Source organism: Mauremys mutica, chromosome 4, assembly GCF_020497125.1.
Source record: "Mauremys mutica isolate MM-2020 ecotype Southern chromosome 4, ASM2049712v1, whole genome shotgun sequence".
Taxonomy (NCBI): domain Eukaryota; kingdom Metazoa; phylum Chordata; order Testudines; family Geoemydidae; genus Mauremys; species Mauremys mutica.
In genome coordinates this window covers 71,559,536-71,583,310 of record NC_059075.1, presented here as the reverse complement: position 1 = coordinate 71,583,310, position 23,775 = coordinate 71,559,536, and the positions used below count along the sequence as shown (strand labels likewise).

The 23,775-nt window shown below is 46.9% G+C and overlaps 1 protein-coding gene across 3 annotated transcripts; it reads left to right on the top strand.

Moving 5' to 3' along the window:
* Nucleotides 1-313: 313 nt before the first annotated feature.
* Nucleotides 314-23,220, top strand: SLC39A13 (solute carrier family 39 member 13). Of its 3 annotated transcripts, none has more exons than XR_006578657.1 (11): nt 314-437; nt 7,910-8,212; nt 8,824-8,937; nt 10,509-10,630; nt 12,754-12,906; nt 16,556-16,645; nt 17,446-17,496; nt 17,765-17,897; nt 18,012-18,111; nt 19,164-19,722; nt 21,884-23,220. XR_006578657.1 is itself a non-coding variant. In XM_045012364.1 (10 exons), the coding sequence occupies exons 2-10, from the start codon at nt 7,942-7,944 to the stop codon at nt 19,237-19,239; spliced, it is 1,110 nt and encodes a 369-aa protein (XP_044868299.1). In that variant the 5' UTR covers nt 314-437; nt 7,910-7,941; the 3' UTR covers nt 19,240-21,181. The 3 variants fall into 3 exon arrangements, 1 of the variants encoding a protein (XP_044868299.1); XR_006578656.1 differs by having other exon boundaries at nt 19,164-19,752; XM_045012364.1 differs by lacking the exon at nt 21,884-23,220 and having other exon boundaries at nt 19,164-21,181.
* Nucleotides 23,221-23,775: the final 555 nt, after the last annotated feature.

The window sequence follows — 23,775 nt, the reverse complement described above, 5'->3', positions numbered from 1 at the left end:
GGGGTTTGCTGTGAGTCTCTCCGGCTCCCAACAGTGTAGCCTCAGTTGTGTACGAACATTCTGCGCCTGCGCGAGTTTTTGCCCTACCGAAATAGCTCTGCGAGGGCGCGATCTGCCCTAGAACGTGCGACCGGAAGCTTCGTCATGAGTTCCTGTCTCCCAATGGCGGGGCGGGGCAGCGGGAAGGAAGTGCGCTGCCTCTGCTGTCCCCCAGTGGCCATGTGACAGGAAGTGTCCGTTGTCCCAGCGCCCCTCCTTGCTGGGAGGCCGGAAGTGCGCGCGGGGCTCTGTCCGGGCGGGGACGGTGACTCTGGTTCCGAGGGGATGGGGCCGACGTGGCTGGGGCTGGGAGGCGGGGCCGAGAGGCCAGCCGGGGAGTCCCGAGCGGAGCCGCAGCTGGATGGCAGGGGCAGCCCGGAGCGCGCCGCCGCCGCACGGTAACTGGGTGCCCGGGGTGGGGAGCGGCGGGCGGGCGGGACGCGGCGCTTCCCAGGGCGCCTCGCCTGGAGCCCCGGCCGGGCCGGCGGCGGTGCCCAGCGCCGCCACCCAGGGGAGGCGGGTCCCTGCGGCCGGGCCCAGCCGGCAATAGTGACGGTCCTAGCGGAGCCGAGAGACCGAGATTCCGGGCAGGGACCATCAGTGCAGCGCGGTCTCCGCGGCTGGGTTGACAGCGCCCGGCACCGGCGGGACTCGCTGCCGCAGGGTCGCGGGACCTGCCCCGGGCCGCTGGTCTGGTGTCCGGAGCCCCTGAGCGGCAGCGGCGGGAGCCTGCTGCAGAAGCAGCTTCTAAGCCTGACTTGTGCCCAGCCCGAGGGCTGGTGTCCCTGGCGCTGCGCGCCTGTCCAGGGGCCTGCGGAGGTGCCCCCCGGGCCGCAGTAACGTTAAACCCTCTTTTACATTCTGCCCAGCGGTTGGCCTCGGATATCTGGTGGCAGCGAGTTTCACTGGTTAATTGGGTGTTGTGTAAAAATGTTTCTTTTTTCCAGCTTTAAATTTGCTGCCCTTGGATTTCATTGGCTGTTATCTTGTTCCCGTGTTACAGGAGAAATGAACAGCACAGCAGTACCTGTTCTTGCTTCACTGCACCATTCAATACTTTATATATAGCTCTTTCAAGAACCTTTTTTATTCATCTCCTTTTTACAGTAATAACTGTCTTTGTCTCTAATAATTTTCATCTTCCATGTCTATTTCTGCTATATCCCTTTGGAGACAGGGGGATGAGAGTGAAACAGTATTCCAGGAGATGTCTACCACTGATCTATAAATCAGCTCAAATGGTTTAAGTCTGGCAAAGTTATTTGCAACTGAAAACAAGTCTTAGAGTGGAAGGTGTCACACAGCTTCATCTATAGGTGTGACTACCTTTGTCACCTTTAATAATGGAATGATAACATTTGCAGGATTTTCAATACCATACTATTAACTTGTTTGCTTTTTTCACTGCTGTTGTGCAGTCACCTAGAGAACTGCATTGCATTGCGTATAGTGACAACACAGCTCTTTTCCCAGTTAATTTATAACCTAGTAAATTGTATGAGTTGATCAATTATCCCTTCCGATGTGCATTACTTAGATGAAATTCAGTGCTGACAGATTCAGTCATTCATGGTAAGATTGCTATCGATCAGTGGTTCCCAAACGTTAACAACCTGCGAACCCCTTTCACAAAAATGTCAAGTCTTGTGAACTCCCTCCTAAAAATGAATATTTCCAGGGATTTTCTCCCTTACCTCAGCATAAATTATAAAAGCAGTGATCTTGGAAATATAAAATTTGTTTTTATGACATGCTTATTTATTAATTATGAAAATGGCAACACTCTTCCAAGATCTCACTTTTGTAGCTTGTATCACTTTTGATTAAGCCTGTTATAAGACAAGGCTCCTATCAGAGGTGCCAGTAGAAAAAAGGGGTGCAGGGGTAAAGCCCCTATGCACTCCAGGCCTGGTGTGGGGGCACCACCAGAGAAGTGGGGGGAGGCCTGCAGGGGTTGCCAGAAAAAAAGGGGAGGGACCCATAGGGGGTGTGCACTGACATGGGGAAGGCACGTGACTCTTGTCGCGCTCCCCCTCCCCACCCCGTACTGGTGCCTCTGGCTCCTATGTTTCAGATGTGAAACAGCATGAAGATATTTAAGAAGCCAACTCAAAGAGTTCCTCCTACACAAGCATTCAAGTCTTGAGCAGTCCAGGCTAACAATGCATGTTACAACAAAGCTTAAACTTGTTCTTCATAATAATTTAAAAACAACATTAGCAGCCTATTTAACTTTAAAAACAGCAAAAAATATCCACCTCCCTTTCTATTTCATATAAGGAGTCTTGAAGTTTAAATCTCCTCAGTGTGACAGATATGCTTGCTTTGATCTGCTTAGCTCTTGGAAGTCCCCAAGGCTCCAGGCTGCTGGCCCTGTGCTGCCCGGGGTCCCTATGGACAGCTCTATCCGCCATTAGGGAATTTTTTTCCCAAGAACCCCCTGTAACATTCACAAACCCCAGTTTGGGAACCACTGCTATAGATGGCTCTTCCTTTTAGATAAAACCTGTATCTTCAGGAATGCCATCTCTAGGGCCTTACATTCTTAATACACCTCTACTCTGATATAACGCTGTCCTCGGGAGCCAAAAAAATCTTATAACGTGGTTTCACCTATAACACGGTATCGAACTTGCTTTGATCTGCTGGAGCTCACAGCCTCTCCCCCCCCCCCCCCCCCCGAGCACTGCTTTACCACATTATATTCGAATTCGTGTTATATCAGGTCACGTTATATCGGGGTAGAGGTGTATATTAGCTAATGTGTTCAAAATCAAGTTGTTGATTTTGAACACATTAGCTAATATACTGTAGTTTTTTTAAATATGTGTTAGCTGGTGGAGAAAATCTAGTGGCAAGCTCATGGTGATGTCTGTTTATGCTCTAAGGGAAATGTTATGAAGGCTCTAAAATACTCCTGCTTCAGGGCCTGAGGCTGATTGCTGGGTTGGGTCAGGAAGAAATCACACCTATCCCTGAGGGGTAAGTTTGATTGCCAAGTTGGTTTGGGAACACATTTTCCTGTCCTTTGGGGGATGAGGCTTATTGCTGGCCTGGATGAGGTCAGGAAGAAATACCCCCACCTCACATTTTCCTCTCAAGATTTCAGAATTGGTTGCAGTTAGAGATGAGATCCTGAATTTGCTGGACCTTGGACTTTTCTGTGTTGTTGTTCTTGTGTTCCTAATCCTGCTGCCCTTCTTAGCTGTATGTATGCAGCTTTTAGTTGTGGGTGTTGTGATGTTCACATGTATGTATGCTTTGCAGAAAGAGATGCATTCCACAGGGGGAGATGCGGTTCTAAATAAAGCAAGATATTCTTATGTGAGAGATCCTAGGGAAAGGGAGAGTACTATGAAGTGGTTTGGGCTTCTCAGAAATGGCATGTGGTTGAGAGGTAAACTCCCTGAGAGACACAGAATGCTGGGGCAATTAACTGGAAGTTGGCGAGCCTTGTAATCCTTGTCAGAAGTGTTGGGGTTTTTAGTAGGAATCCGGAGGTTACTGCAGGGCTGATGGAATGAGGCTTTGGGAGAATTTGCTAGCTGCTGTTTCCATTTCCTCTTTAGTGAAATAACTTTTCTATTCTGCGTAGTGTTCCACTGTGGCTCCATGGCTTCCAGGGAAAATAACTATAAAAATTTTTTTCCAAGCACATTTAAAGTGTCATCATGATGGAACGTGGGCTTGTGCCAAAAAGCCGCTAAAGCCCCGTTGTCTGAAAGAGCAGAGCTGAGCTCCTGGCTGTGAGGGGGAGGAGGCAGGAGCAGAGTGAACTCACTGCCACGCACAGAGCACTTGAGAGTTGTTTGGAGGGCTCAGACGAACTTTCCAGGTGCATTGGCAGAAACCAGCTTGCGGAAAGAACTAGAAGTCTCCTTCAGCTTCAGCAGGGGACTTGGCAGTTCCAGGAGCATCTTCTGTAAATATTTGGTTTTCTCTCTCCTTCCTTTTTCTGACTTGCAATAGATTTTTATCTTGGTGTGAATCTGCATTTCTAATTCTGTTTGCATTTTCATAGAGACTGCTGCAGAGCCTGCTTGCTGTGTAAGTGCCCGGGGAGGAGGCTAGACTCTAGGCTTGCACACTGGGAGGGAAAATGTGATTCATTTTCATGCTTTGAATTCAACACACCACCATCACCAGGAGTGAGTGAATGGCAGAATTTCCATCCCTCTTTTCATCTTTCACTTTCTGTTGTGGCATCTGTTACTCCTGTGCTGGGAATACTTTTAGCTATTTCAGTCATATGCTCTACAGCTGTGATTGAAAGGGCTAAGCAGAGCTAACCCTCTTCAGTACTTGGATAGGAGACCTCCACAGAACACGTTGGTGCCACAGAGAGTGGTACTTGTGATTGTGTAAGGGGCACTTTCTCCTTTAAGGTAGTCATGATCCCAGTATGATGGGGTGCTGTGCTGTTGGAGCTACTGTCTTTCAAATTAAGTGTTTAAATAAGCCCTGACCATTTGTGTCTGTTGCGTATATTGAATCCATCGTCCACTTCCACAGTGTCAGGTCTGCTTTAAATCCTAGTACACCTAGTGCTTTTAAAATCCTGCCCTACTGTAGTGGAGCATCTGAGATCCTCTCTGTCTCTCTAGTTGTTTATCTGGCTCCCATTGCTGTGGTAGCTGAGTGCCTACAATAGGGGGAAATCGCAAAACCAGGAATGTGATATGAACCTGTGAATTTAATGACACCATGATAGATCTTCCTCCATTCCCCTGAGTGCTTTGGGCTTGAGACAGTGTGGGTCCTGGCTGTGCACTTCGTTGCTTTTAGTGGTGTATTTGAGGTGAATATTTAATCTGGCTTTCCCTGTAGGTAATGTGCATCTAGAGACTTCACAGGCATTGAAAAGTATCCTGCCTGCTGAGAAGCCTATAGCAGTGGGATACAGAATCCAGGAGACTATGGAGCTATGAATAGCAAGCTGTAAAGTAGTGGGACTTGAGGCACTATAAACAGCATAAAAATGCTGGGATTGCTCTAAGCATCTTTCTGGGCATGGAGGTAGATATGGGTGAATTGTTATGTGTGCAGTCCCTCACTGCTTTGTCATAAATTCCTAACAGCCACAGGTAAGAAGCTTGGAGGAATATGTGGAGTTCCTGTGCTACCAGAAAAGGGACTTGAGAGCTATGGGCCTCTTCTGACTCACCTGGGAGAATGTATAACTTCCTGCTCTAGTTTTATTAATAAGAACAAACCCGAAGTCTCAGACAGTTAATTGACATGAGTGGAAGTAAGAGAATCTGGTTCTGCTTCTGCTGTCCTTTAAGGAACTGTCACCTCTTTTCTGGAGAAGCAATTCTAGTCTCCCTCGTCATCTCCCTAAACTTCTTGCTAGAGCAAATCCTGCTAAGAGATCTGCAGTCAGTTGTGCTCCATGCTGTGAGCTTTTAGGATTTGCTGTTTGCCCCTCATACTCCTGTCTCTAAAAAGGATTTTTGTTGTTTAGACTAAACGGTGCTTCAGGTGTCCAATTTATTTGCCATTTGGTCTTGGGCAGATGCGGGACCCTCATTTCGGTGGTTCCAACCCAGTTTGGGGAGGATGGGCAGGTGGGAGGGCCTTCCCCTGTGTGACATGAGTTGTGGTGGCAGCTTGTCTTCCAGCCTGATCTTCTGCTGTGGTTCAAATTGTGACAGTGCACACCTCCAGGGTAACAACTGTACAGCAGAAGTGGGGACGTTGGGGTTAGGGCCTATTTCCAATGTTCCTCATTCAAGACAACACAAACTCTGATGAAAGCAGCTGTTTTGTTAGGATTGTTCTTTGCCTCAGCTTGGGCCCTTCTGCTTAGTACTGGGGCCAGCCCAGAGCTCTGCTGCTTGGGATGTGCCCAGCATGGCTACTCTCTTGGTATAGGAAGCTATCGTCAGTCATTTTCCAAGCTGTCGCTCTGCCATAAGGGCACCAGTTTCCATTAGCACAGAATCAGACTGGGAAAGGTGCTGAACTCTCTGGTGGTTTATAACAGGAAATACTGTAAATGCAGACTCCCTTGCAGTTGGTTTAGTAGAGAGAAGATTGTGCTCTATACTTTCCCCTAACCTCTAGCTATTTCTGCCCTTAATGTGTGTGAAACCTTCAGCTCACTATGCACTCATGCAATGGGAGGATGCCTAGTCAGATACTAGATGGCTAAAGCCTTTAGAACTCTCCTCTTTTTGGGAGGGTTCTCCCGGCCCCTTGGTTTTACAGTAGCTGTGCAGGTCCCAGTGCAGGGCTGTAGCTGAGAGAGACGTAGACTGTGTGAAGGAAGCCAGATGGCATGGAAGTGTCCCAGATGCATTCCATTGACAACGGGAGGCTTTCATCTACACAACTGGGGTGGGGACCACTTCTGACACAGCTTCCTCTCCCTGTGGTTCTGTCATTAACACTTACCCCAAGCATTAGCCAGTGTCTGATTGCTGGGATGACTGTGAAGACTTGACAGTTTGTCATCAGGACACTAAGCAGAGCTTGTGGATTTTAGATGTGTTGTTTATAATCCTTTGATTCTGCTGGAGATAGTTGTGTTGCATAAATCTCCTCATTGTGATTGCTGAGGGCCCTGACTGGAATTCCACCCATCGCATGACAAAGCGCTGGCATTTATGCCTGTAACAAGTGAACAATCTCTAATCTGATTCCCAGTGACACTCCTTGTAAGGGAGAACAGGGATTTTCAGAGTATTTTTGAGACAGTTGGAAGGAGAACTTCTCCCTGAAAATTAATACGGTTCTCAAGAGGTTTGCTATCTGGAGATCAGCTATGATCAGAGAAGTTTTCATCCAACTGGCAGGCAGTTTGTGCTTGGAGCAGGACTTTGATCCAGCAGGACATGAAGGTTCTTGGTCCCTTTCATTACAGCTACTGAGGCCCAGATGTATTAAAATTACTCCCCTTTTAAAGATGGTTTTAAGAAAAATGCCTCAATTGAGGGGTCTGAATTTTCCTCCAGGGCAGATTGGCAGAGGCCCTGGAGGTTTTTCACCTTTCTCTGCAGCATGGGGCACGGGTCACTTGCTGGAGGATTCTCTGCAGCTTGAGGTCTTCAAACCGCAATTTGGGGACTTCAATAACTCAGACATAGGCTAGGGGTTTGTTATAGAAGTGGATGGGTGAGATTCTGTGGCCTGCATTGTGCAGGAGGTCAGACTAGATGATCATAATGGTCCCTTCTGACCTTAAAGTCTATGAGTCTGAGTCTGAGAGCTTGTCTAGGCCAGAAAAACTTGCTCCAGTACATTGATGTGTAGACCCCTAAAGTAGACACACTGTTTCTGTGCCATTTATCCCACTAATCTTCTAGCATGTCTCAATTGTGGATTTGCATTTGCCCTGCCCCCCAGTATAGACAGAGCTTCTGCTTCATCGTATCCCTAAAATCACCTCATTACTTTTTTTATCTTTATAGCTCCACTATACAAGGGCCTTGCTGGAGCCCACCTGGGACAGTGTATCCCACAGGGAGGAAACTTTGTCTAGGGGTGCAGTTTGAGCAGCAGAGACTCTGGAGAAACCAAGTGCTGAGGGAAGGTGCAGGAGGCTGGACTCCTTCCCATGGCAAGGGGAGACTGAGGGACTAAACAGGCATATTCAGATGTCAAATGATAGAGGACGTCCCTGCCCTCGTCATCTGCTCAAATCAAGGAACTGAAACTATGAGGAAACAGGAAGAAGAGGAAAATATGGGTTCCCTATGCAAAGGGGAATATATATGGGGATCAAGCTACCCAGGAAGGGAATTGAAGGACAGAGGATATATGAGTTTGAGAGGCAATGATTTCCTCCAGAAGGGGACAAGGACTCTGAGGGATGAGCTGTGGGTCTTGCATTTTCTCTCAGAACTCAGCTTTTCCTCCTTCCTTTCAGAGATTGGCCAGCCAGGCTGAAACTGCTCAACGATGAGAGGGCAAAGGTTTCTGCTACATGGGATGCTTGCCTTGTTTCTGCTCAGCATCCCCTGTGAAGCCCAGGAGCTCCAAGTGGACAAGGCCACCACCGGTTCCAGTCCTCTGTGTGAGAAAGAGGCCAACTCCTGGGGAACTCTGTTCCGTGGGGAGCGACTGGATGCTTGGATCTTTTCTCTGATTGGCTCAGTTATGGTGGGGCTGAGTGGAGTCTTCCCCCTGCTGGTAGTTCCCCTTGAGACAGGAGCTGCTCTGCGATCAGAAGGTAAATCTGCTCTCTGGCTTATTGTTCCTGATGCCAATGTCTCCCGCCACCCCTCCATCCCCCTCCCCATAGGCAGTGACTGAATGGGACAATGTTCTCATGTCTAACACAGGAACTGGGTTCTTCCTGATGCCCTAGAAATGCTGCCTACTGAAATGCAGGCACAACTCACTTCTGTTATAAGATGGGTGACTTGTGCCATTCCTAAAAATGGGGCAGGTAGTCCCCCAGCTGAGTGTGGGGTTCTGCGACTTCAGCTGTAGAGCTCATACGAAGAGCATTCTCTAACTTGGATCCTGGTGGGGGGGATGCTCACATGCTCCTCCACTTCCCTGGAGTACAGACTTCCCTCACTTATGCCCCTTGAATGTACAGTTCATGCTCTGAGCCTCACTGCCAGGGCACAAGGTTCTGAGGCACAGTGCCACCCACGGCTCGCTCAGGGCGGTGCAGTGCCCTGAGGTCTGTCTCTCACACACAGTTCCTTTCCCTCCTCACGTTCCCTGGTAATTCAGGCTGCAATGGCTCCTGATTTGTGTGTCTCACACAACTTGTCAGGAGGGGTCTGGGCTCCAGGCCTGGGCGGTGATTGCCATTTGTTTGTTTTTCAGTGGGATCCAATCGTTTGAAGCAGCTGTTGAGTTTTGCAATTGGTGGGCTTCTGGGGAACGTATTCCTCCACCTCCTCCCTGAGGCTTGGGCCTACACCTGCAGCGCCACTGCAGGTAATACCTGGCACTGTACTAATGCCCTGAGCGCCAGAGCCAGCCTCCGGCACTGGCTCCTATGTTTTCTTGTGAATCTGCACCATGCTGCTTTTTTTAATGTTCCATGTCTCTAGGTAGGTGCCTGGTGGGCTCTAGCGGGCCCTTGCCTTTCTCCTGGTACTGCTCCTGAAGTCTCTGTAAATCAAGGGGTCCTTGACTCTGTGAATCACTCCCCCTCCATCCCCTGCCTTGGTACAACAGAGCCCAAATCTGCTGACCTCCCAGGCTGTGCCTGAGGAGAAGTGGTGGAAATTGACAGTCCCTAGAGTTCTTGGGTGGGGAGGAAAGAAAGGTGCAGCTGGCAGAGTCCCAACACAGCCAGCAAACTGAGCACCAGGGCTGAGATGGCCCTGGTCTGCCCTGGGATAAAACTTGGGAAAGAACTAGCATAGCCCCTTCCTGTAGCTGTTTTCTAAAGGGCCCATGGAGACAAGTAATAAGTTATGTTTGCTCTTGGGCAAACTAGTGTCATGAGAAGCTGAGTGCTGCTGAACCCTATAGGTGGTAGCTGCTCAGTAAGAAGAGAGATTCTTCCTGACTCTTCTGGGAACAGTACTGCAGGGGGCCAGATTTCTGTCACAGCTTCTCCCACCAAGGGCTGGATTCCCACTGATCTCTGCCTAAGGAATTGTGGAATCCTTTCCTTCCTGAGAATGTAGGCGATAGAGGAACAGCCTGGATTTCCCATCATTTGTTATGTGGACCTAAGCAGTGGAAATTCAGAATCCCTCTTCAAAGCTCTGCTTCTCCCCTGCTCCTTTCCATCTTCACTGCACAGGCAGGGTCAGCAGAGTCCAGTGCCTTGGGCCTCCAGTGATTGCACCTTCTCTGCTGCAGCTTATTCACTTCTCTTGTTAGTCTTTTCTCTTGTCTTAAGCTTCCAAGTTTGCATGTCCTGCCCGTGTCACATTTCTAATGCTTTTGCCTGTCCTCTTGCTGGAGCACAGTCTTTGCCCCTGCAGTCAGGCCAAACAGATGAGATCTGACAATCTCAGCCCTCATTGAAAGGAACATGTTGTAGCCTTGGGCTAATAACTTGCCCAGGTGTGGTGTGATGGGGAAGATAGATATTTGGCTCAGCTTCCCAAAGCGCAACCTTCATGTCTGTACTTGCTACTCACACAGGCTCAGATGCAGGATTTGTGCTGATACAAGCTTCTTTGTAGTCTCTGGTAAGAGATTTTTGCCTTGCTCACCTTTGCACAGTAATTTATGGAAGAGATGCTTAGGAGCTGGGCTTAGAAGGCTCCTGAGAGTACCCAGGAGACAGGCTAGACTCCATTGCTGGAGTATTGGGGATGTGCAGCCTAGTTTCCCACTTGCCCTAGGTTGGATCAAAGATAAGTAGATGAAGCAAATGGGGTTTTCTGCAGGGTGTCTGTTCTGTGCTTCTCATAGGACTAAAGGAAATGCTTTCTGCCCTATAGTCTTGTCTCGAGTCTCTCAGTCACAAGCTACATTGTACTGGGGGTGAGGCTTACCATTCAGGTACCCCAAAAATGCAAACAGAGATCTCTCTTGCTTTCTAGGAGGTGGGCAGAGCTTGCAGCAGCAGAAGCTTCTTGGCCTCTGGGTGATTATTGGCTTCCTGACCTTCCTGGCATTGGAGAAGATGTTCCTAGAGAGTGAGAAGCAAGAATGGCCTAGTGTGGTGAGTGGGTGATGAAGGGGGAAAGGAGTTGCCATACAGATACTGCATTGTAACGGGGTACACACTGTGCCCCTCTGAATTTGGCCCCTTGGTTTCTCTCCTCCGTGAATCAGGGACACTTCAATCTGGTGCAACACCCATGTTCTTTATCTGTGAGCAGTTTCCCACCACCAGTTTCCCACTATATACAGGCTTTACAGCTGCTTGGCCTACCACAGGCCTGGCTAGCAACAGACTCCCTCTGAACCTCTCTTAGTCTCTGCCCCCCCTTTTCTCTCACTTCTATCCAGTCTTATAGCTCCTGCTAATGAGGCTGTCAGGTGTGGTCAGTTACCAGGCAAACATAGGGTGGTTCACCCAGCCCCAATCCATTCTCCCTGATTGGGGCTGGAGAGGCAGGAGCTGATTAAGGGCTTCTCCAATAGTACCCTGCCACATTATCACCCTCCCCTCCTGGTAGGCTCCTCAAGGGAACCTGGGAGCTGTGATTTAACTCAGAGCGTGGTTTGGGAGGCCAGCAGTGCTGGGCAGAGCCATGTGACTGGGCACTTGCTCCATTCTTCTGGACCTGGGAAAGGAGACCTTTCATCTCCAAGCTAAGCTCTTGCCCTGTCGGTTTGGCTGGCATTTCTTGTCCCTGGGTTTTGGATTTTTTAAATTAAATGGGATTTATTTTATTTAAATTATATTTATTTATTCTTTTTAAAAACCTGTTTAAAAAGAAATCTGAATGATATGTTAAGGCTTAAACTTATAGTCTCTTTAAAATATTTTAAATAAAAAATAAATATGCTGAATCCAAGAGTCTATATCAAAAACTTTTGAGTTAAAAGCTGCTTTTTTCTATAAGAATTGGGGGAAACATGTACCTTTTGAGGTCAAGCTTTATAAATATGGCACAACAATAGTAAATAAGCAATACATTCACCATTTTCTAATATACTAATTATGTACAATGAATAAGAATCTGAAAATATTATGTTGTTGCTTAAATAAATGTGTGTAGTTATGATATACCCTCCTAGCTAGCAAAAAAAAAAATCTAGTGTAAAGGCTCTCTTTAGTTGTAAATCACCATGTTTTAATGGTTATGTCAACCAATGAAAATGCACCTTTCTTTAGAAAATAAGTGAAGTACAAATGGAAATGTTGATTAAAATAGATTATTTAAATCGAGACTTTCCTCTTGGTGATTAATTTAAATCCACCATGGTTAGAAAAAGAGGTTCCCTGCTATTTCCCTGGGGTAGTGGGAATTATCCTCACCACCACTCTGGGCCCTTGGTCCGTGGGATTGGTTGGTCACAATGGAAGGGTCTTGTGATTGGCCACTTTATGTGACATAGTGGATGAGGCAGGAGTCACCTAGCAACAAAGGATAAATGGTCACTCACAAAGGGATGAGAGGTCAGCTCCAGAACTATACACATGAAGCATAAAGTGGCCAGCCCTTGGGAATCTACAGACTTTCTGGGTGGCATCTGAACTGTGCTGGGCTCTTGTTGGTCCCATGCCTCTAGGTAAGAGAAAATGAGACCACACACTGAAAAGAGTTTGCAAAGAACAGCTAAATGTGACCTGTAAACCTGAGTGAGTGTGTGGAGCTGATACACCTATCCTAGCCCTGTCTCCTAACCTTCTCCCTATTATGTGATACTGTGGGGTTTGGTGTCCCCCATTCCATGATATACAAACTTGTTGTAGAGTCCCATTATATTCTTTACACTGAGGACCAAATGTTACTTTTTTGATCCCTGGTCCAGTGCACTTTAGCAAACTTCACTGCTCCTGAAGAATTTGTATTGGGTTTAGAGTGTTTCTAGCCCCAGCAGAGAGACTTGACATTAAAATAATGTCTTTCAGATTCCTTTCTTGCTTCAACAAGTGCAGGTCAATTTTTAGCTCAGCTACTTAAATATATGAATCCTATTTCAAAAACTTGAATATAGCCACCCAGACATCTGTTCCATTTCTGCAGGTTGTGGTTACTAGATTTGAGGCCAAAGGGCATTGTGTTTGGGCTTTAGGGAGGGAAGGATTGAGGGAGACTTTCTAGGCCCCTCTTTTAGCACACTTTCTGTTGGAGGTCAGAGAGTGGTAACAGTTGTTTCTCTCTGATTCAGGGCAATAATTCCAAAGCACCTTCCGGAGGGATTCCAAATGGAAACTGCTTCTCCCTGCAGAAAGTAGCAGGCACCGTTCAAAGAGCAGAGACAAACATCGCTCAGTGTAATGGCTCCTCTCTCTCGTCTTGCCCACGAGACCGAAGAATCAAGGTACAGTAACTCCTTGCTTAACATTGTAGTTACGTTCCTGAAAATTGCAACTTTAAGCAAAACGATGTTAAGCGAATCCAATTTCCCCATAAGAATTAATGTAAATAGGGGGGGGTTAAGTTCCAGGGAAATTTTTTTCATCAAACAAAAGACTCTCTCTCTATCTATATACACACACACACACACACGTATATACACACAGTATAAGTTTTAAACAATTTAATACTGTACACAGCAATGATGATTGTGAAGCTTGGTTGAGGTCGTGAAGTCAGAGGGTGGGAGTTACTGTAAATGATCAGCAAGCTGAACCCAGAGTGCAGAAGGAGGGAGTGCAGTGTCCTACACCTGCTCCCAGGTGGAATTGCCATTATGTATTGAGAAGGGAGAGGTTTGAAATTCAGCAATTCTGCATTGAGGGTGCCTGAAAACCTGGTCTGGTGGATTGTGGACAGAGCCATTCACAGAAAAATGTTGAAAGTTTAAGAGTGAATTGTTTAATTTAACCATGTCTGAAACATCAGAGTGCCCGGAGCAGATTGGACAACTCTTTCTAAAAATTCCATACACAACTATATTAGGGTTGGAAAGGGAAGCTCTCAAAGTCAGGAAAAGCCAGTTCCTATGTCTTCACAATGATAACTCTGCTCCTTGTGCATATGTTACCCCAGTGATATCTTCAATGAACTCATCAGATTGTCTCAAATAATAGTCTGAGAGCCTGGGGTGTTTTGACTATCCCCTCATTATTTTCATTTTTTCATACCTATGTTATTTTTAGTTTCTTTATTGACATAGACTTTTTATGTGCTGATTTTCTTTTTTCTCTAACATCTGTATTGTAATAATTTAGCAGTTTGGGGACTGAGGCAATTAACTACACAGCTAACTTAGCTTAGTGACTTTTGATGGTTTACATATGAAAGAAAAATTTCACTATTTTATTATTTGTGTTACAGACACATCTATAGACTCCAATCGAGGATCAGGACCCTATTGTGCTAGACACTGTACAAACAATCAAAGAGCATACCTGCCTCAGAGAGCTTACAGTTTAATTTTTAAGGCAACATGCAACAAATATGTTTGACAAACTTTAGAGAAGGAAGTGAGAGGGTAACCATAAGATGTGGTTACATGGGCCAGCTAGTGCACAACTTGATTACACTCAGTTAAAAGCTTCTTATAAACTCAGTCCTTTCCTCTTTTAATTCTGTTTCCTTTTATTTTAAATCTCTGCTTTTGCCTATTTCTTAAATTATTTTGCTACTCTTTGTTATCCTTTAATATGTAGGATGCTGTGTAAATCTAGTTTACTATGTACTTTTCATGTTCGTGACTTTCACATGCTCTGGTGCGTGCACATAGAGTAGTGCACAGATTGGAAGATACTACATTCAGTGTGTATAAAGGGGAAGAAAAATTGTATGATAATGTGCCAGTATTTTAAAGGAAATGGGAGGACCCGGGAATCTACAGGCTGATTAGCTTGGCATCAATCCCAGGCAAAATCATAGAAAGGCTGATGTGAGACATAATCAGTAAAAATATAAAAAGATGGTCGCATAGTTAGTGCCAGCCAACTTGGTTTTATGGAAAATAGGTCGTTTGATTATATCACAGGTTTTGTTGATAAACGTAACTGTGTCAACATAGTGTTCTTCTGTAAGGCAGTTGACTGGTCCCAAATGGCATTCTGATAAAATTAGCAATATACAAAATTAATGTAGCCCATATTAAATGGACTAAAAACAGTTTAACTGATCATAAAACATAATTGTAAATGGGGAATCATCATCCAATGGAGGTACAGTCCATCAGGGATCTATTCTCAGCTCATTGCTATTTAATATCTGTATCAGTTATCTGAAAGAAAACATAAAATCATTGCTGGTAAAATTTACAGATGACACAAATTCAGTAAATAAGAGGTAAATAATGATGAGGATAATTTAGTTATACAGATCAACCTGCATCGCTAAATAAGGTGGGCTTATTTGAACAGCCAAATGCAAGGTTGTACATCAAGGAACAAAGAGTGAGTGGTCACACTTAACAGATGGGGGACTGTATCATGGAAAGCAGTGACTCTGAGAAGTACGTAAGGGCCACGGTAGATAATCAGTTAAAAATTAGCTCCTATTGCGGTGCTGCTAAGAGGGTGAACACTGTCCTTGGATGTATAAACGGGAGAATATCTAGTAGGAATAGGGAGGTGGTATTACCTTGGTAAATAGCATTAGTGAGACCATTACTGGAATACTGTGTCCAGTTCTGGTGCCCAGACTTTAAAAAGGCTGAAAAATTGGAAAGCGTTCATAAAAGAGCTACAGGAATGATATGAGATGTGAAAAATATGTCTTACAGTGAGAGACTAAAGACATTTAATCTCAGAGAAGGTTAATAGATTACTTGATCATGGTCTGCCAGTACCTACATGATAAAGTGGATGGCTCTTTAATCTAGCCAAATGAGGCATAACACAATCCAATGCTTGGAAACTAAAACTAGACAATTTAGGATTAGAAATAAGGCATAATTTTTAATGAGGGTAATTAATCATTGGAACAATTTACTTAAGGATGAGGTAGATTCTCAAAGTACATGAGAGCAAGAGAGAGTGCTTGGTGAGGCGGGTTCAGCTATGGAATGAGCTTCCAAAAGATTTAGGCTAATCTAGAGCCTGATCACCTTAGTGCATGTCTTTCCTGTGATAACGTTTTCCCACTAGCCAGAATGAGATGCCTTAAGCAGTTTCTTAGAACCACAAAAGCGCAGAAGACTCCATGAAGTCCACTAGAGACATTGCTATGTAAATCGAATTAATTTGTGCAGAACTTAAATACTATAGTGGTGGGTACTATAGAAAACACTAAAAGAGGGATGGAGACAAGCCAGTGTGAGGGCAGTAGGTGGCTACTTGCTTGTAGTTGGTTAGAAGTGTTTATCAGAATATGGCAATAGGCAGCAGCCAACCTTAAAGTAGGTCCATCAGAATTTAAATTGACTTCTTAGGGGCTGTTAGCACTTTCCTTTGATTTGTTTCTTGTTCTTTAAGAAAAAAAATCTGCAAAATTCTTCTTTTTTGCATTTAATGCAATGTTTAAAGTTTTTAAGCCACAAAAAGTAAATTTCAGCTTCCACAAGCAGCATTAGCTCTGCTACATTGTACCTCCCATGTCTTGCATGGGAGGCATTTGACAAGTTGTATATTAAACTATGCAATTGACTAGAAAACAGACTCTATTTATATTAGAAGCCAGTTGCTTATGCAAATTTGTGGACACCATCTGAAATATGTTGTTGCTTTATAATTGGATTTATTCCTCTAGACTTCTTTCCTTCTCTTCCCTTTCTCTAGTAAGCCTCTTTCTCCTCTCCCTGTCTTTAGAGCTCTTTCTATGCTTGTACCTCTCTTCCCCTTCCCCACTCAGATGGAGTTCTCAACCCTAAGGTTCCCCCTGTCTGCACTAGAGCTGAACGTGGCAATACAGTGTCCTGTCTGAAGCAACTGACCAACCCTGCCCCACCATGATTCACCTGCTCTTAGAGTGGGTAACTTGCCCATTGGCTGTACCTGATGCTTCCCCCCTACCCTGAACCTCATCAGATTCCCTCACTCATGAATGCCTCTGACTTCCCTCTGCAGATCAGTGGATACCTTAACCTGTTGGCCAATACCATTGATAACTTCACACATGGCCTGGCGGTGGCAGCCAGTTTCCTGGTTAGCAGAAAGGTAAGGTTTGTGCCGCACCCACCTGCCAAACTGGAGATCTGGGAGAACCCTTCTCTCAGCTGTAGTGTGTGCCTGCCTGGCAAGTAAATGACTTGGGGATCCCTTCCCCAAGGGGTAGCTGCCAAGACATTGCTGTACTGGAGAAAACAGCTGGGAGCAGCCTTGCTCGGGACACAGCCTTTCTGGCTCTAATTCAGGGGTAGGCAACCTATGGCACGGGTGCCGAAGGCGGCACGCGAGCTGATTTTCAGTGGCCCTCACACTGCCCAGGTCCTGGCCACCAGTCCGGGGGGCTCTGCATTTTAATTCAATGTTAAATGAAGCTTCTTAAACATTTTAAATACCTTACTTGCTTTACATACAACAATAGTTTAGTTATATATTATAGACTTATTGAAAGAGACCTTCTAAAAATGTTAAAATGTATGACTGGCATGCGAAACCTTAAATTAGAGTGAATAAATGAAGACTCGGCACATCACTTCTAAAAGGTTGCCGACCCCTGCTCTAATGTTTCAGATCTTGGAGACCCTTGGCCCCTGCATTAGGCATGCATGGGCCAGGTAGTTATCTCATATAGGAACATAAGAATGGCTGTACTGGGTCAAACCAAAGGTCCATCTAGCCCAGTATCCTGTCTACTGACAGTGGCCAATGCCAGGTGCCCCAGAGGAAGTCTCTATACTGAGCACTTAACACAGGGTATCCAGAGTCCATTCACTTTAGGGGTGGGGGGCTGTACTCTCAGCACCACTGAGCTTTGAGACCATTTCCTAATAGACTTTTCCCATCTTCTGCAGGTTGGGCTCCTAACCACCATGGCAATCCTACTGCACGAAATCCCACATGAGGTGAGAAGGGTCTGCAGACTGCTGCCAGAGGAGCTGGGAAGTTAGAACCTGGTCTGAAGCAGGACAGCAGTGCTCTGTCTATGGGAAAGAGGGCTGGTGGGGGTTACCTCTGCTCTGAATCATTCTTTCCTTTCCCTGGAGGATCTGCTCCGTGCTGAGTGCTGGTGTTCACCCACCATGTTCCTAGTCGAGCTGTCACCTTTGTTAATGCTGGTCTCTGTGTTCAGGAGAGTTAGGATCAATAACCACTGACTCTGCTTTCCCATAGGTAGGAGACTTCGCCATCCTGCTCCGGGCTGGGTTTGACCGCTGGAGTGCAGCCAAGATGCAGCTTTTCACAGCTCTGGGTGGAATTCTAGGAACCTGCTTTGCAATCTGTTCTCAGTCGCCTAAAGGGACAGGTAAGGCTCACTGGGGCTGCATTGAGGAATGTGTCTGCTTGTGTGCCTACTTTCCTCTGTCTGTTCTCCTATATCCCTTCTCATTACTAATGGTGATTTTCACTGCATGTGCAGGGGAAACTGTAGCTTGGATTCTCCCATTCACCTCCGGGGGGTTCCTGTACATCGCCTTGGTAAACGTTGTGCCTGACCTCCTAGAGGAGAAGAATCCCTGGTAAGTGGCTCCATTGTGGTTACTAGTATGCTGGTATAGCATTTCTGCTGTGGTGGTGGGAGGGAACATGGTGGTAAAGCCTCCTGGATGCTACTGCTCTGTTCCTGGGAGCAGGTGAGCACTTTCTCCCCAAACCCCGTGAGAGGTGAGATGGTATCTAGCAGAGTCTGCTGTGCTGTGCCAGGTACTCAGCTTCTGGCTGCTAGTTAATACAGGGCACGCTGACTGAAAGGTTTATCACAGCCTATCTCTAATATAACGTGCTGGCTCCTGAGCATGTTAGATAGAAGCGATTCAGTCTAGGCTGTTCTCTAGCCAAGCGCCTGACCTAACACTGTCCTCAGGGTATCTACTCCTTTCCCATCCCTAATTCAGCGCTTTGCTGAATTGACATTGTGGGGGTATAAAACAAGCAATCAATGCCAATTTGATACTGAATACTGACTGAATTCATCTGTTGACATGAATGCATTCAGCTCCCAGCAAAGCCAATGTCACTTCCAATTATTTTTTAACCCTCTAATCTTTGAGAGTTTGCCACTGCAGGGAACTAGGGACCATTCTCTTTCAGAGGAATAGCAAGTTATTGTGACTTAAGATTTCTCAGACACTTTCCATTATGATAGATTTTTAATTCTTCCCATTGCACTCTGCTCCCTAGATTTATTAATTTCCCAGCATTTGTTTTCATGAAATATAGTCCTTTGTGCTGCTGCCATTCAGTGACAAATCCCAACTCTCTGTTCATTACTGTCATCAATAGTACCTATCTTCCACAGAATGATCACTACATCCTTACCACTTCCAGTATCCAGCCTGGTCTCCTATTAGAGTGGTTTCTCAGACGTCTCTCTGCCACACACACGGAAGTGTTGTGAATATCTTTCCTACTCCTGGAGGTGGCTGCCTTGCCCATGTGCATGTCTTCACCCAGTTCCATGACCAGTCTAGAGGGGCAGAGTGCATAAGAGACTGGACTCCTGAGCCCCTGTACTTCTGCAGATTGGGACTGGTTCCTGGCCCATTCTGACTCTCTCTTGTTTCTTCCCTAGGAACTCCCTGCAGCAGATCCTTCTCCTGTGCACAGGCATTACAGTCATGGTGCTGCTCTCACTCACTACAGAATGACCTCCGCTCAGACCTCCTCATGCTGCCTCGCAGAACTGCATTGACTTTGAGCTGTTACAAAGCAATAAGGAACACTAATGTAACTTCCTGTGTGTGCGCTTGTGGGTCCAGCTGCTAGTGAGAGGCAGTTGAAAAAAAGAGGGAGTCATTGGGGATGCTGGACTCCGTTCCCTGGCTCTTCTATCCCTGCTCTGTTAAAATCCCACAAACCAGGGCTTCCAATGTTGGTGTTTTATGGAGTGAAAGCTTTTAAGGAGCAGAAATGAACCGAGAACCTGTTCCAAGGAGAACATACTGTCTCACCCTGGAGTAAGAACAAGTGTTGGAAGTGCGCATCTTAAGCTGCTCAGTGAATAGACAAGATCCCTGTATCTGGCAAAGAAGGATTTACCTGCTACTCCAGGCTTAGAGAGAAAACAATTTCCCCAAAGCAGCAGAAAACCACCAACATTCCCCAGTGCAGCCTACCTAGCAGGAGCAAAGGTACTATCAAAACTACATAGGTGCATAGAGGTAAGAAGGCCCCTTCCCACTCAGCCTTCATTTATCAGTAGAAAAATGGGATGGTGTCAGCCTGGACAGTCTGCCTCTCTAAGTTCTTCTGCCTTAGCTTTGAAATCAGGCCTAATACTTGTGGCAGGTTGGGATAGGAGGTTATATAGCTTAGCCTGGAAGCTTCTGCCTTTAACCTTAACTCCTCTGTGTAGAGAACCTATCCCCTCCCCTGTTCAACACAGCCTAGGTGCATATATGAGAAATGGTCAGCAAATGTTTCCTATCATCCCAGATCATCAGCTCATCTGTATCTGGGGGAAACCTGCTCAGTCACTGCCCCCCTCCTAAGGCCTCTCATCAGCGGGTGGAAAGTGAGCAGGGCCTGGACTCTGGCCTCCACCAGAGGAGGAATGTGGGGAGGAGAAATGGAGGCAAGAGAAAACACTGACTATAGATAGAGAAAGGGCAGAGCAGAGAAGAAAACATCGTGTGTGTGTGTGTGGAAGAGATGGATAGGGGCAGTGTTTCGGTCCATGGACCGGTGCTGGTCCCTGAGATCTCTGACACAGTTTAGGAAGGCAGCAAGCCGGCCCCTGGTATCAAAAAGGTTGAGAAATGCTGGAAAGGGGAACCTGCCAGTGAGAAGGATGAAAAGTGAGTCTGAAATCACTGTGGCTGTAAAGTTGGGAGAAGGAATCTGAGTGTGACCATGACTGTGCCCTTGAGTTGAAGTCATGTGGTGTCTGGGATCCCATTTGATGCCAGTTTAACCGACTAGTAAAACTAAATCTAAAAATTCCTGGTTTTTACTGATGGGGATTACCAACTCTGACAACCCCACCTCCTCTGGAATGTCAGAACCCGCTAAACATGTGCACACTTGCTTAGGCCTACCTATAGGAGAAAGTTGTCCTGATTTTAATTAAATCTGTCTAGAACCAATGCAGTTAAATTAATGCAACCTCCTTGTGTGAGGCACAAAATAAGAGTCCACAACAGGGTGTTCTGAATCCTTCCTGTGCCATCAGACATCACATAGGATACAAATGAGCTCTGCCATAAACCAGGGGTTGCATCAATTTAAGTCTGTCTCTAAATTGCTTTTGTTAAATAAATACAGCTTTCTTGTGTAGCCAGGGCCTTTTTTAAAAGGGCTGGCTCCTGATACTGTTCAGGACATTTAGGGCTCCAGTGAGTGGCCAGGTTGTCTTAGGCAGTAACAAGCCAGAAGCACTGCCCAGAGCAGGTTGCCCTCATTTCCTTTAGAGCTTTGAAAATTTTGACTATTTCCATATGGTAGCCTCCCTGCCACTTTCTGAAGAAAGCCCAGGGCCGGTGCAAGGATGTTTTGTGCCCTAGGCAAAACTTCCACCTTGCACCCTCCGCGCCCCAGCCCTGAGGCGCCCCCCCCCCCCCGTGGCAGCTCCCCCCTTCCACTTTGAGGCACCCCCCCTGTGGCAGCTGCCCCCCTGCCCTGAGGCACCCCCCTTGCAGCAGCTCCCCACCCTCTGCCCTGAGGCACCCCCCCACCCCAGCTCACCCCTGCTCCGAGCACGAGCACGCCGTGACTGTTTCACTTCTCCCGCCTCCCAGGCTTGCGGTGCCAATCAGCTTAGGCGCCGCAAGCCTGGGAGGCGGGAGAAGTGAAGCGGCCACGGCGTGCTCGGGGAGGAGCCAGGGCAGGGGTGAGCTGAGGCGGGGAGTTCCCCTGCGTGCTGCACCACCCCCCCATGACCTTACTTGCTGCAGGCGGCCCTCCCCGCGCTCCCCTGCCCAGCTCCCTCCGCCTAAATGCCGGCGACGACCAGGGCGGCCGAAGATCCGGCCGCCGTGGTCACTGCAGAAGAAAATGGCGCGCCCCCCCCAAATGCCGGTGCCCTAGGCAACCGCCTAGGTCGCCTAAATGGTTGCACTGGCCCTGAGAACTTCTGCTTGCAACATTCTCTGCAGATGGGCCAGTGATTGAAATCCCTGCAGCTTTTCTTACACCTGCCCCTACATTACCAGCTAGATCTGTTGGAGCCATGAGGGAGGCTGTTTCAGTACAATGCTCTGTTTGACCCTGGAAAGTTGCCTTCCCATGACAGCTGCTGCCTATATCATCCAGCTGCTGTGAGCGCCAATCAAGCATTCATCCTTTTCTTTTCAGGCATCAGAGATGACCACTAGCACTTAAGTACTCAGAGAGGCCCCAAGATACCATTTCCACCACAGTGTGGCTAGTTTGCCTGGGTGTTGGAGCTACAAAACCTCTGGTGTGGGAGCCGGGAAGAAGCAAATGTATGTACACCCAGCACTTCCCAAGAGTTTTAGTTGAAAGTCTGGTTGGCATTTTTTAAGTTAAGGGCCCAGTGCATTACAGGGCTTAGTGCCTGGGCCTTGGTGCTATTGCATCAGTGCTGGGTTTGGCCAAGAATGTAAACCACAGCAGGGATTGTGCTCAGCGTTCAGGAATGTGCAGTGGGTAACACTGAAGCATTAATCACGGAGCTGTTTCTTTTGACTGGCAGCCCAAGCCTGGACTGAGTCTGCAGTTCTTGGGAAGCTGCACCCACAGGGGCAGCACAAGGCCTTAAAGAGCAATGGTTAGCTGCTCCACTGCATGCTGAAACAAGGGCCTGTGGGAGGGAGGCTGTTAGCCACTCCACTACATTTGTCACTTTTGGAAATGCAGAAAAAATCCTATTTTCTAGCTCTATTTTTTCAGCTATTCTTGTGCATTTTCCCATTCATCTGTATTGATCTGATCTGCATGGAGACAATAGAGATGAAATAAATGGTACTGAGTGTGGGTTTGTTTTTCTTGGTAAAGAAACTCCTTCTCTCTTCCACTGCCAGTGGACCACAGAGCAATACCCCTGCAGTTAGCAAGCTATGCCTTGCTTCGCATAGGCCCTATTCCATGATCTATTCCTAAAGCTTTTGCTACTGAAAGCACCTTATGAATTTTAAACAACCTGATATGCCTGCTGTCATGGGAAACTCCTGGATTAGCATGGATGTGGTTTGACCATAGCTGGCTTGGTGTATGTTGTCTCTGCTCCCTCTCCAGGGCAGCAGCTATCTGACAGCTCACAGCCCAGAAAATCAGAAAGTTAAGAGAAGTGACCTGAGTTTCCATCTCTGGCCCAATTATCACTTACCTTCCTTAAAAACTAAAGCCAAGCCAATTTTCCTCACATTCTGACGGGTGCCCTGCAGCAACCCATCAAACAGTGAATGCAAGAAGAGCCAAGAAGTTTAGCAAGAAGCTCATGGAGGAATTTCTTCTATTCCCCAAACAAAGACAGGTCAGAAGGGGCAAGATGGGGAAAGAGTCATCCCCCTCATCTAAGCAGTTATCAGATGATGAGAGCACTGGATGGTATTAAATGCTTTCCATTAAAAATGTGAATCATTTGTGCCAAAAAAACAAACAAACAAACCCTGAAACAGGAGCTGGAAGAGGGTATGGGGAGGAAACAAGAATTGATGTTGGATGTAGGTAGTAAGTCTGAGAGAATGAGTCTTTAAATTGACTGGTTTAGGAAACACTAATTTTCTGGAGATTGGAGAGAGCTGCAGATTAAATCAAATGCAACATTTCCAATTCATTTTTAATTCTTGATGTGATTATGACTTCTGACCAGGCAGGTCCAAAAACTTGCAGAAGAATGTTAGTCCTGTAATTCCTCTTTACATCTTGTGACTCTAAGGTACTAACAAGAGTGTGGTCCCACATGGACAACACAGACAGCTATTAGAGAACAGGGCCGCCCAGAGGATTCCGGGGGCCCAGGGTCTTCGGCGGCGGGGGGCCCTTCCATTCCTGGACCCGCCACCGAAGTGTCCCGAAGACCCGCGGCGGGGCCTCCCCGCCGCCGAATTACGGCCGAAGCGGGACCCGCCGCCGAAGCGCAGCCCGGTCTTCGGCGGTAATTCAGCGGAGGGGGCCCCCGCCGCGGGTCTTCGGGGCACTTCGGCGGCGGGTCCCAGAACGGAAGGGCCCCCTGCCGCCGAATTACCGCCGAAGACCGAGCTGAACTTCGGCGGCGGGTCCCG

Excerpts from the sequence above, each read along its gene's own strand:
- SLC39A13 (XM_045012364.1), top strand. The coding sequence starts at position 7,942 with ATGAGAGGGCAAAGGTTTCTGCTACATGGGATGCTTGCCTTGTTTCTG. Across the intron at positions 10,631-12,753 it reads AGCAAGAATGGCCTAGTGTG|GGCAATAATTCCAAAGCACC; the intron begins GTGAGTGGGTGA and ends TCTCTGATTCAG. Across the intron at positions 16,646-17,445 it reads GTTTCCTGGTTAGCAGAAAG|GTTGGGCTCCTAACCACCAT; the intron begins GTAAGGTTTGTG and ends CATCTTCTGCAG.